Here is a 12,290-nt window from a genome sequence, read left to right as displayed (position 1 = left end):
GTGGGGGGGGGGGGGGGGGGAGAATGTGGTTTTTAGTTTACTGTCTTTTATTCCAATGTAAACTCAGTTGTTAAAAGTCATTCTTGATCACAGAATTACTTCAGAGGCTTTTACTGTCACCAAAAATAATCATGCCCAGATTAAATTTTGTGGAAACAGACCTTCAAATATCTTCAGACCAATAGAAATGTTTACACATTTTTTAAAAATTCAAGTAAAAAAGTTGGTCTTTAACACTGCAAGGAAGTGCTCATTTGCTTTAAATTAAAACACACCCTCATTATACATTTTTTCAAAGGTATCTAAGCTACTTAGGAATCTGACTCAGGCACTTTTAAAAGTTTTATGGCTCAGTGGATAAAGTCCTATGAATTGAAACTTGAAAATGACTTGTTGCTGTTGTTCATGCCAAATGAGACAAGAAAAACAAGCACGGTATAGACATCAGCAAGTACAATGAACTGGATTCTTAAAGTGCTTGCACTTGGAATAATCTGATGTGCATTAGCAAAACCAAGCTGTTTAAGTTGATCATGCTCCTGTAAACCTAATAGTATATTACAGTAAATTTTAGTACCATATAAGTCAGAGAAAGAAAAGACCTACAGCTTTATGTCATCTAGTCCTTGGACTTCTCTTCGCAGAATATTTGCTAGCGTGCTGTCCAGCTTAGCTTTAAATGTCTTCAAGGATGGAGCTTACATGATTTTCCACTGAGGACTATTTCCTAAACTTTTAAACCTTGCTGTTATAAAATTGTCAGTCTCCATGTCCCAGCATTAGTCCAATATCTTCCTTTACTGAATTTCATCTTGTTGATTCTACTTAAAGTCACTGCCTCCATATCAAATAATAAATTTTCCCCATACTTAATGTTTACACCCTTCCTATATTTGCAGACTTCTTTTTAGTCCCCAAATTATCTTCCCTCTTAGTACTGTGTAATTACTCTGTATGCACTTAGTTCTTATGCTTTCCTCAGAAGCCTCCCAATTATTTGTTTCTGAACTTGAGTTTTGCTCTGTTGTCTGAGCTATATGTGATATTCCAGGCATAGTTTCAGCAGAAACAGAGAGAGAGGAACTATCACCTCTCTACACACTGTGATGTAATGACTACGTATGCAGCACAAAACAAGCTGTTTCTTCTCCAAATGAAATGAGAATGCCAAGTGGCCAGCTGGGCTGATTTGAATCACATTTACAAAAGGGGGGAGGAAAATAAAATGCCTCTCATCCAATCTCCCATGTACTATGCATCAGCCCAGAAGGAGTTCCATCATTGACATTCTGAAGCCATGAAAACTGAGGTTTATAAATGGAGGGGATGACCCAATATTAACTGCAGCATCTTCAAACACAATACTGTGATCACTGCATATATGTAATATTATTCAAGCAGCATACTGGGTACTTTGGAAAAAAAAACTAAACATCACAGTAGCAAATTAGTCACTGGCTTCAGTAGACTCTGCCAAGATGCTTTTGCAAAGTAGTTTTTATTCAGCTATAGCCTAAACTCAGCAGCAGAGGCAGCTGGGCTCCTGCTGGGCTAGAAAAGCAATTCAGGCCCAGGGTGGCAGCTCAAGGCACTAGAGCGTTACCTGGATCACAGGGCATGAAATTAGCAGCAGTGAGCAGGTTGGAGCCAAGAATACTTTGCAGTTGCAAGCGCATCTTTCGATACTAGAGTTCTGCTCCTGATCACTCTATGGGGGTTGCACCCCCTACCTGCTCCAAAATGGCTGGGCAGTACAGCACCAAAGCAGACAATGCTCTAAGATCCTGCAGCAGGGGAGTTAACCCCATGCCATTTGCCTCACAGAACGATTCAGAGTGACCAGAAGCAGAGTCCTTTCCAATTTAAATATAGAAAAGGACAACACAATAAATATCAAGAATGGCTTGGTTAAAGCTCAGGACAGGAGTCAAGGAAGGGCTACTCCCATTTCTCCCACTAACCTCTGAGTATGTCATTTAACTTCCCTGTGCTGCAGCCCTTTTGTCTATAAAACAGGGAAAACAATAGCCTTATTTCTCGTTGTGCTTTGAAATCCTCAGATGCAAGGCACTACAATTAAAAGCACACTACACTAATATAATACAGAGCCTTTTATTTCTGGGTCACTGGCTCAGCTCCAGCCCATAATTCTGGTGTTTTGTAATTCAATGGACATGATTTTCTTAATTGTGTCTCAAGAGTAACCAAAGGGGATGCTGTGTTCTTAGTGTTCCTGAAAATCAGGTACCTAGATACAAAGTCTAATTTGAGGCAACCAGGTTTTGAAAATCCTGGCCCACGTATCCATAAGGAGAATCCCCTTTCCATTGGAGCTGTTAAGGGCCACATCCTATGTATAAAATAGATTAAATGTTAAGGCTTCAGGTTTGTAGTGCAGATTACTGTGGAGTTCAGGACTGGTGGTAGATTCAGTGGGGCGAGTCTGGTGGTGTCCATCAAAGATCATAGTCAATAAGTGTCTACAGCATGAGAAAATACACAGCATCATCCATTATAGTAACAGAAGAGGTGTAAGAACAGAATGGCCAAGGAGGCTGAACTACTATTTCCATACCTAAAGATATTTCCTCTGAGTCATAAAGAGGGAAGTCTGCATTGCTGTCAACCACACAACACCTGTTCTGTAGACAGGATTTTGCTCTGCAGGTCTGGAAAGCTAGCACTTTTCACAGGCAGTAAAATTCCCTTCAACTGGAATTTTCAAAAGTGACTAAGAAGCAACAAGCCCATTCATCTGTCCCCCTAGAAATCAATTAGGTGCCCAGATAAATGGGACCTGTGCCCTAAATTATTCCAGAGCTTTTCAAAACCCCACTCTGTGTTCAAATTAGTTTCCACCCCCTCTTGCTGTGCGGTTATCTAGCCATCAGCAATTATATTGCAGTCATCTGACCCTAGTTATTTCTGTTTGCATAAAAATACATAGAAACCTCACCCACATAAATAATTCAGTCATCCATGATCTTCTAGCTAACTATGATGGAGCACATCATCCTGATCTCCAGGGCTTTGTTATTTAATGAGTCTAAGGTACTGAAATGTTTACCATGCAAAGAGTTTTTTTAAAGCTAAAATGAAATTTATCTAAAAGCCACAAGCCTAGATTTCCATTAGAGCAGACTGAAGTATTTTTCTGCCACTTTTAAAGCTTAGCATCACTGTTCATCATGAAAGTTGTAATGCCGAAAAGGTTATTAGCATCACTGTTCATCATGAAAGTTGTAATACTGAAAAGGTTCCCAGCCACTGTTGTGGGATAGCACATTTGCTCCCCTTCCTTTCACATGGGCTTCTGCCAAGATGGATTCACTCAACCATTTTACAAATGGTCCCCTTCTGATGTCAAAAGAGTCCCATAAATTGCTGCAATACATCTTGAAGTGCTGCAAGAATGAGTGCACAGGACTTGGGGTTGAATTTGAGGAGTGCCAGTACAAAGTAACTGGATAGTAATTTATTTACTTACTGGCATTTCCAGAATACTAATCACTGTAGCACCAAAGTGCCTCTGAAGTCCCAGGGTGAAAAGACAGTAACCCCTTTGTTATCCCAGAGAGAACTTCTCATCACTGCAGGACAATAGCTGACTAAAACTAATGACAGTGCTTGCTTCTCTGGAAACTAGATTTGGACTGTATATGTTAACACTCAGGTTGACTTAGTGGAGGATGAAGCTGATTGCTATCCCAATTCTCAAAGAACAGGTTCATATTCCACTGGAAAGGCAGAATATTTGCTGCAGAAGAAGCAGGATGCTTCATATTCCTGTGGTCCCAAATGGACTGAATTTCTGCGGGCTTGAATCCCACCTTTCCACTGCAAAGACGTTCCAAAAATGGAGCGTTTTCTTATGCCAATATTTTAATGCCTTTAGGTAGGATGTGAACTTCGATACTGGTACACTGTCAAGGAAGTGAAACAAATACCACCATGTCATGGAGTACAGAGGGCTGACAACAGCACCCACAAATTCTGCATGGAAAAGAACAAACCAAGACAAAATAAAAATCCCAATCTTCAAATTAAGTGGTGGCAGTCTCTCTGCAATTAGGGATACAGTGATCCTTAAAACGGCCATGAAACAGTTTTTAGGAATAAAATGTGAGCATGTTCTCATTTACTTCCCACAAGAAAGCCAAAAAGTTAGTGAAAAAGAAAACTCGCTTTTCCCTCCCATGGCCTCCTTGCTTTCCAGAAAAATAGCTCTCCAAAAAGGTCTCTATAACAGTATCTTCTGCTGGCAAGAAGGCCTCAGCAGAGAACCTTACTGAGGATGCTATGAATGGCACTGGGCAGATACTTAAATAAGCAAGCAACAAGAACCTTAAAGTTACCATTTTAACTCCCTTTTATCCAAGCCCCTTTGGAAGAGTGACCAAGTACTCCAACTCAGGGCTATTTAAAGACATGTGTAATGGACTTGGTGATTTCAGGCTGTTTCCTAATGTGCAGATATCCAATAAAAAAACAAAACAAAAACCTAAACCCAAAATTGCTCCTTCACAGGCAAAGTTAGATACAAAGTTAGAAATCTAATTTAGGGTAACTAAGTTTTGAAAATCCTGGCTCATGCTTCCATAAGGTGGAGACCCCCCTCCCACAGAACTTGGATCTGTTAAGACGCATGTCCTACAGGTAGGACAAGTACAAAGTCCTGTACCTGGGACAGAATAACTGCAGGCACAGATACAGACTGGGGGACAACTAGCTAGATGGCAGTACTGCAGAGAAGGACCTGGGAGTTACAGGGGACCATAAACTGAATACAAGCCAACAATATTAACAGCAGTGTCACTTGCGTATCAACGGAAATAGTTCTTTCACTCTATTCAGCATTGGTGAGGCCTCACCTGGAGTACTATGTCCAGTTTTGGGTCCTACACTTCAAGGAGATTGTGGCGAGTTTGGAAAGAGCCCAGCACAGAGCAACAAAAATGATCAGGGGCATCTTCAAAAGGAGACTAGATGTACACCTTGCTGGGGTTATTTGACCCCAGCAGTCTTTTCTGCGCAGTGCAAGGGAGCTGGACTCGATCTCATGAGGTCCCTTCCAGCCCTAAACTTCTGTGAATCTGTGTGAATCTGAGAAGCAAGATTTATGAAGAAAGGCTGAGAGAAGTAGGGTTATTAAAGAAGATAGGAAGCCTGAGGGGAGTGGATTTGATAACAGTCTTCAAATACCTGAAGGGAGATTACAGAGGATGGAGATGGGCTTTTCTCTGTAGCTGTAGGGAACAGAACTAGGGACAATGGCCTGAAGCTGCAGCAGGGGAAATTTAGGCTGGAGATTAGGAGAAACTTTTTAACTACAAGGGTGGTCAGGAATTCGAACAGGCTACTCAGAGAAACTGTGAAACGTCCATGCTTGGAAACTTTTGAAAGTAGGTTACACAAATGGTTGGGACGGTTTAGTCAGGGATGATCCTGCCTTGAGCAGGGGGCTGGACTAGATGACCTTACGAGGTTCCTTCCAACCCTACCTTCCTATGAGCCAAAGATAGATGGAATGTTATTATTCCAGGACTGCACAGTGTGGATTGTCCTTAAGTGGTGGTTCCTTCAATCCAAGGGAAAAAAATCTGATGTTAAGGAGGGGTGCAGATTGTGGAAGCTTGTGCTGCTTTTGCCTGTGTTGTATCTGTTTTGCTGATAACCAGGGCCTTTAGGCTTGCCAAAAAGTGCCTCTCATTCAGACTAAGTTATTGTTAGGAGAGAGAGACACAATCATTCCAACTGAGACTGGCAGTTATCTAAGGAAAGCCAGATGATGAACCTTGTTTTAGAAAGTAGCAAAGAGGGTGAAATGGTTTAGGAGAAATGTTATCCTACCCCAAAAAAGGAGGATAGGCATTAAAGAAGAGTGAGTATTCCAAAGCAAATTCCATATTTAGCTGAAAAATTCTGTGCAGTGTTTCTCCTATTTTCTAAAATGTCTCACCTATGCAAGCTCTTTTCTATCAAAAATTAAATTGCTGCAAGTGCTGGAGTCCAATGTGGGAAAAGAGTAGCCAACTCTGGAGCAAATAAAGGGAAGTAGAAGCAACATATAACAACATGCATTTCACTTCAAAACATCATTTGGATTGGCTCAAATAGCATCTGTCTTGTGGAATGAAACCTGGTTAGGTGACTACAGTCAAAGGGTAATTATTAAACAGATGTGTGTCAAGTTGAGAAGAGGTATATACTAAGGTACCTGAGGGATCAATTTAGATCTAGTTTTTTTCTTAACATAATGAGTAATTAACAGAGGTATCAAGGCATGTTAAGTAGCACACTGATAAAATTCATATGTGGCGTTGAATTGGGAGATGTCACAAATACTGCCGAGGAGAGGAATTACAATGAGACCTGTAGATCAGAAGCATGGAGAGAAGATAAAAGAATGGAATTCTGCTTAGAAAAACGCACGCTGATATGCCTGAGCCCCAGTGTTCTAGATGTCATATTTGTACGTAGCAAGAACCAGTCCCTGTCCCAGTGAGTTTACCAACCAAGGCCTCTGATCCTGCAATCTCATTTACAGGAGCATAACTTTATCTGCATAGCGTATGTATTGGTATGATGCCTCCCTTCCCCATTGAAATTATACGAGTGCTTCCCTCTGCTAAAAAATGGCAGTATTCTCTCCCGTCTGTCCTTTTTCAGTAAGAAGCAGACATAGAGCCCTTTAAAGTAAACTAATCTGAGAATGAGGGTGCCACCATGGGGAAACTATGGCACAAACACTGGTGTTATTTTTGGAGCTGACTGTAGTAAACTTATGTCATCATAGCTTTTCACTGACATTAAGGAGGCCTCTGGCACACAGATCATGTGGAATGAGGGCTTAATTTGAAACAAGGACATTTAACAACTGGGGAGAAGGCAACAGGAAGTAGGAGAGGTGGTTTGGATAAGACCAATTACAACAAGCATTTACACAAATGTACAGTAGGATGATTTTGAACAAAACGAAGATTCACGGTTCCATTCCTAACTGCCCCACAGCCTAGCCAACATTAGGCCACATGGAAACAGTGCATTTTCAAGTGGGCAGTGACTTCATAATCAATTTAACAAGAATATTCCATGCATGACAGATAGCATGCAAGAAAGCATGACATGAGTGTTCAAAATTCGCACTGGAGAAGCAAGCATACCATTGGGATAAAGACATGGAGAAGCAAAATTGAGAAGAGCCTCAAAAGTTAAAAGAGAAGTGTGAATGAATGACGTGATGTGATGGAAAACAGGAAGACAGATGACACAGCGACCTGAAGAAAGGGATGGGGCTGAAGCATTCAGAGCAATGTCTACGGAAGATGATCTCAGTAGCTGTGCTTTATGAGGTTTAGGAAGGGATGATGCGAGTAACACAAGAGGCAGAGGGGAAGGGTTTGGCAGGATATGAAGAAAGCCTAGATGAAGGTTTTAATTGCTTGGGTAAGGAAGAGGATGGGGAGAAGTAATAGGTTTGTTTAACATTTAAGTTATCTCAGATCATTTCATATTCTGTGGTACCTTCCATGAAATTCAAACAAGAAGGCTTTTAAAGGAGAAAAATGCAAGGTATACTATAATCAGTACAGCAAGCCCCAAGGTTATTTATGTTGATAATAGCTTCCATTTTAACTTGTCTTTGTCCCCACATTTGGCTTCTGATATGTCAATCTTTATTTGCGCTGACAACACCTTATAGACAGAGCTGAAAGTCCTGGGGATGGTAATTCAATAATCTGGCCAAATTTCAGGCTTCTGTCATGTACTGACCAACTCAAATTTCCCACATGCTTTCAACATCTTTGAAGAAGGAGGTTTATAGTACCTTTCAAACTGGTGCACAGGATTCTTATGCATACGATGTGCAACAACTTAAATTTAAATGCAGGGGTTTTTACCACCCAATGGTTAGTGAGGGGAATCTCAATGCATCATTTTTACTTCTGTTTCTTAAGTCTGTGTAGTGCTTTGTGCCCCCCTGGGATGGAAGTCATGTAAATCATTATGCCTGAAAGACAATTAGAGATAGACATCAAGACTAGAGTACAGATAGAAATGAATTTTCTATTTGAAGAACTCATGTAAAGGCAGAATACATTCATTCTAAGAGTTCCCAAACTGTTCCAAGTCATAGTTCAATAGGTGGACTAAGGGGACATTCATACTGAATCAGGAGTGCTCTGTCCCACAGATGTTTTTCTTGCTAATACAGGATTTGGAAAAAATACTAAAAAGCAGTATTCTTCTACATAAGCAAATGATTTTACTGCACATCCCTGTGAAAACAGGCGTGTTTGTGTTTAACCAAAAGGAGCCGGGGGGGTGCAGAAAAGAGGCAAGAAAAATCAAGAACCCAATAAAAACTAGAAGACACAAAAAAAATAAGAGAAGACATTGCGTGTGAAACACAGAAACAATTAGTCTACCTCTTCCATTGGCAAGGTTGCTTCTGACTGCTTAGACCATGAATTGAGAGGTGACAAGATTCTCATCTTGTCTTCCAAAAGCCAGACAGTTACTCCTGCAGCAGGTATTACAGATACACCTGACGGCACTTGGAAGAAAAAGATGTAAAGCATCGTAGATGTCCTGCAGAATTCTAAATGACATGCTCTAGAAAAAGCTTTGCTTCATAAAAATCCTGCTGTAATTGGCACTTGCTAAGTCCTGCTGTTGCTACTTCTTTTGCCTCTAATGTACATGCTTCATCACCAGATACATACAGGGGAGATGCTGAAAACAGGTACAATGCCTCTCAGCAGAGCTATACTACTGTTTAACTTGCTTCTGGCAAAGCAGACAGACACTGTGCACAGTAAAATACGCAATATAACTAAACTAACAATAAAGTGTCTATTTTGAGTATGACCAGAAGTTACACAGTGCATCAGCTTCCACAAAATCCACCTCCCAACTGCAATTCAGTGCAGCTGGTAATTTTATCTGATGAAGTTCAGCTGAGAAAGGTAGAGGGCCTGGCTAATCTTGGCATACTCAAGATATGCATATCTAACAATGAACACTGCTACATTTAACAGAAGCTGCCTTCACCAGAGTTTGGTTCCCCTCCTACGCAACCAGTGCCTTTTACAGGGATCAGTGGTAACCTTAGGGTTGTTGGGGCCCTAGGCAAGACAGTCATTTGGGGCCCCTTAGAGGTAGGTACTCAGGTAAATATTAACCCACCACAGTTGTAGTGTGGATCTTTTTAATATTCTTTGGGGGAATTAGATAACTAGTCGAGCGTTAAAATGGAAATAAAGCCACTTCCTTTCAAAAACTTCATCCCCCAAAAAGATTTGGGCCCCCTAAGGTGTGGAGCCCTAGGCAGTCACTCAGTTTGCCCTCCCCTAAAGCCACTACTGCAGGGATGCTTCCAAATTAAAACAGAAGTGGTATTATTTTGTGGCAGGAATGAGGTTGCCACCAGAATATGCAATTCTGCAATTCAGGAGGAGCAAGAACTTTGCTCCTTAATTCCACTATGTCTCTTTTCCCAAGCTCAGCATTATTTTTGCTATGGTTCTCTGGCACCACAAATCATCTTTCCATGCGTCCTCTTTATCCAAGGGTTTTCAACCATTATTTTAAGGAGTGTACCCCTTCTGGATACACTTCTGGCAAAGTGCGGGAGGTGGGGACGATGGGACAGATGGACATGGGGTAGCAGCGGTGGCCGGATGCAGAGCGAGGTGGGTGGTGGTAGCCGGACACAGAGGGGGGTGGGGGCTATGCAATCTCCCTTCTGCTGCATCCGGCCAGTGCCTGTGTGGCCCACAGAGGGGAGCCACTGTCCTCACTCCCCCACCCCCCTCCCCGCCCCCACTTCAGGCCTGCTGCTAGGAAGCAGCAGCATAGGGTGGTGGCTGGCAGCGCTCCATCCCTGCCTGCCTGTGCGTACCCTGTAGCCCCTTTCCAAGTACCCCCTGACAACCTCTGCTCTAATCTAACAGAGTGGCCAGCAAGCTTATATCTGAGAATGGGATGTTACTTGTGAGAATTGGTTTCTTGGACAGAAGCAGGGAGAGGTCAGTTATGCACATGCACATGCCACACATCTCCACAAGGAAACTAGGCTCAGAAGCAGCAACTATTGACGAGGGTCCAGACACCGAAACAAATAATGGTACCTGAATATTGTATCCTTAGAGCTGGATTTGATTATGGACTGAACTGTCCTTTGGAAGGCATCACATAATGAAATTACAGAGGAATGAAAGTTCACTTTGAGGGGGAAATGGAGCAATAAAGTGTCTAACTCCCGTTCCAACAAATGTCACCAGCTATTGGAATTTGTGATATGAGCTTTTGGATGCCCAGTGAAGCACCTAGTCAACTCTGTTTAGTTATAAGATATTTATGATTAAAGGACATAGTTTGGGGAAAAAAAAAAGGAGAGAGTTAAGGCTTAAAGTGTATTTTACTGGAATCAAGGCAATAATGAAAATTACATGACAGCTGTTTTGCAATAATTCTGCACCTTAAAAAATTGGAAGGTCTGAAAATAGTTATAGGAGGATAGTTATTCTATGGCAGTGGTGCTCAACCTCCAGCAGAGTGGCCAGATCCAAACTGCAGGGCCATTTCTTTGGATCTGTGGGGCTCCGAATGGGACTGGAAATTTAGCAGCAGGAGAGCAGTGGAACTACATCCGCAATGTCAAGTTACTGAACTAAGGGGGAGATCCCAGCCCTGCACACTGGATCCAGCATCCAATCCCAGCATGCAGAACCGGACAGGGGCGACACCAGCCCTCAGGGCCAAATCCTAGCATGTGGGGGCGTGGAAGGGGTTGGTGTCAGACCCTGGGACATAATCCTGGAGCACAGGAGGTGGTGCTGAGCCCCATGTCCTTATTTGGCCTACAGATGACCTGATCCAGTTCAAACAGACTCCATGCCACCCACCTCACCTACAGGGCTGAAAGGTTGAGAACCACTTTCCTATGGCATACAGCCTCTGTTTCACTAACACCAGTAAAACCATACCAGGAACTGAATCTATACTATGAACCTGTCGCTGTGCACAGAGATTATATTACCAGGCCTTATTAGAGAAGGATATCTTGAAATATAAATTTTCTGTAAAAATAAGAAAACTTTTCATAAAGGATGGTCAGGACATTTTTAGACCACAACTTGAAAGCTTTTCTTTCTTCCCCAATGAACAGCCTCAAAAGATGCAATTTGCAAAATTCCAGGGACATTCACTTTTCTACTGCAAGGAAGGGAAGACATCAGCTTTATAATGAAAACAGCTAGTTCTGAGGAGCAGCTATTGCTCCTCCCAAGTTCTGGGCGAGTCTTAAACCCATTCTAGAGAATAGGACTGCTGATTAAATAACCTGAAAGCAGAAGCCAGGTTCCTCAGCCCATGTCTAGTACTCCTGTTGTCTTCACTACAATTAAAACACAATCAAGTGATCCCAGTCGTGTTCAACTCAATGACTGAGACCAGTGTTAGCAAGAAGCCGTCATACTCACACGGAGATCAGAGATTCCCTGCCCCTCTGCGGCCTGAGCCGAGCAGTTCTGCAGTTTGTACATCCAGTACTGTTTTGCCGTGATGAAAAAGTTCCAAGGCAGCAGAGAGCCAGTGCCCAGGATGAAGAAAATAATGTAGGCAATGTTGAAGCGATCACTAGGCTTTGGCCTACTGTATCTGTTCCCCAGCAGCTCTTCCAGCAAAGGCTCCTCTTCTTGAGGAGATGCTGGTTTGTACAGGGAATTAGCACTGTGTTGAAATCTGTCTTCTCCATCTTCTAGATCAAGCGTCACTTTCAGAGGAAAGGAAAAAAGATGACGCCTGCATTAAAAGCAATCGCAAGGCTCCCACCATCTCACTGGACTATCTCAGAAAGCACAGCAACACCCAGCAGGCGTTTCCGGCCTGCTAGAAGGAAGCCTGCCAAGGCAGCGATTCCCACCCGGCTGGCACAGCCAGGGGGCCCAGACCTTGCCAGGGAGCCCTGCAACATCAGCTCGGCCCGGGGCGCCACCGAGAAACCCGGCCGGTGGCAAGGAGGCGTGCAGAGGTTCAACCCTGAGGCTTGCGGGGTCTTTGCCACAGAGGACCTGCTCTAGCATTTTGATTGGGGCAAAAAGAGGGGAAGCGGAGCGCGGGCATCCGGCCCGGGGCAGAGAGGGGCCGCCACCTGCACCAGGTCCTGCGGGATCAGGGCAGAGGCGCAGGGGGCACTGGGCACCCTGCACTGCCGGGCCGGGCCGGGCTCAGGCCGCCCCGCGCCGGGAGGGGGTCCGGCCCGGCCCGCTCCCACCCCGCGTGCT

General features: G+C 43.2%; 1 protein-coding gene across 1 annotated transcript in view; it reads right to left on the bottom strand.

The window, feature by feature from the left end:
• SLC29A3 (solute carrier family 29 member 3) overlaps nt 1–11,849 on the bottom strand; it is a 25,208-nt gene extending 13,359 nt beyond the window's left edge. Inside the window, exon 1 of the mRNA XM_025203558.1 lies at nt 11,487–11,849. Coding sequence (XP_025059343.1) covers nt 11,487–11,549 — 63 coding nt within the window. The 5' untranslated portion in view covers nt 11,550–11,849. The remainder of the gene's footprint in view (nt 1–11,486) is intronic.
• Between the last annotated feature and the right edge of the window lie 441 nt (nt 11,850–12,290).

This window comes from Alligator sinensis, unplaced genomic scaffold, assembly GCF_000455745.1.
Source record: "Alligator sinensis unplaced genomic scaffold, ASM45574v1 scaffold546_1, whole genome shotgun sequence".
NCBI lineage: Eukaryota > Metazoa > Chordata > Crocodylia > Alligatoridae > Alligator > Alligator sinensis.
This window is presented reverse-complemented; position numbering and strand designations above follow the sequence as displayed.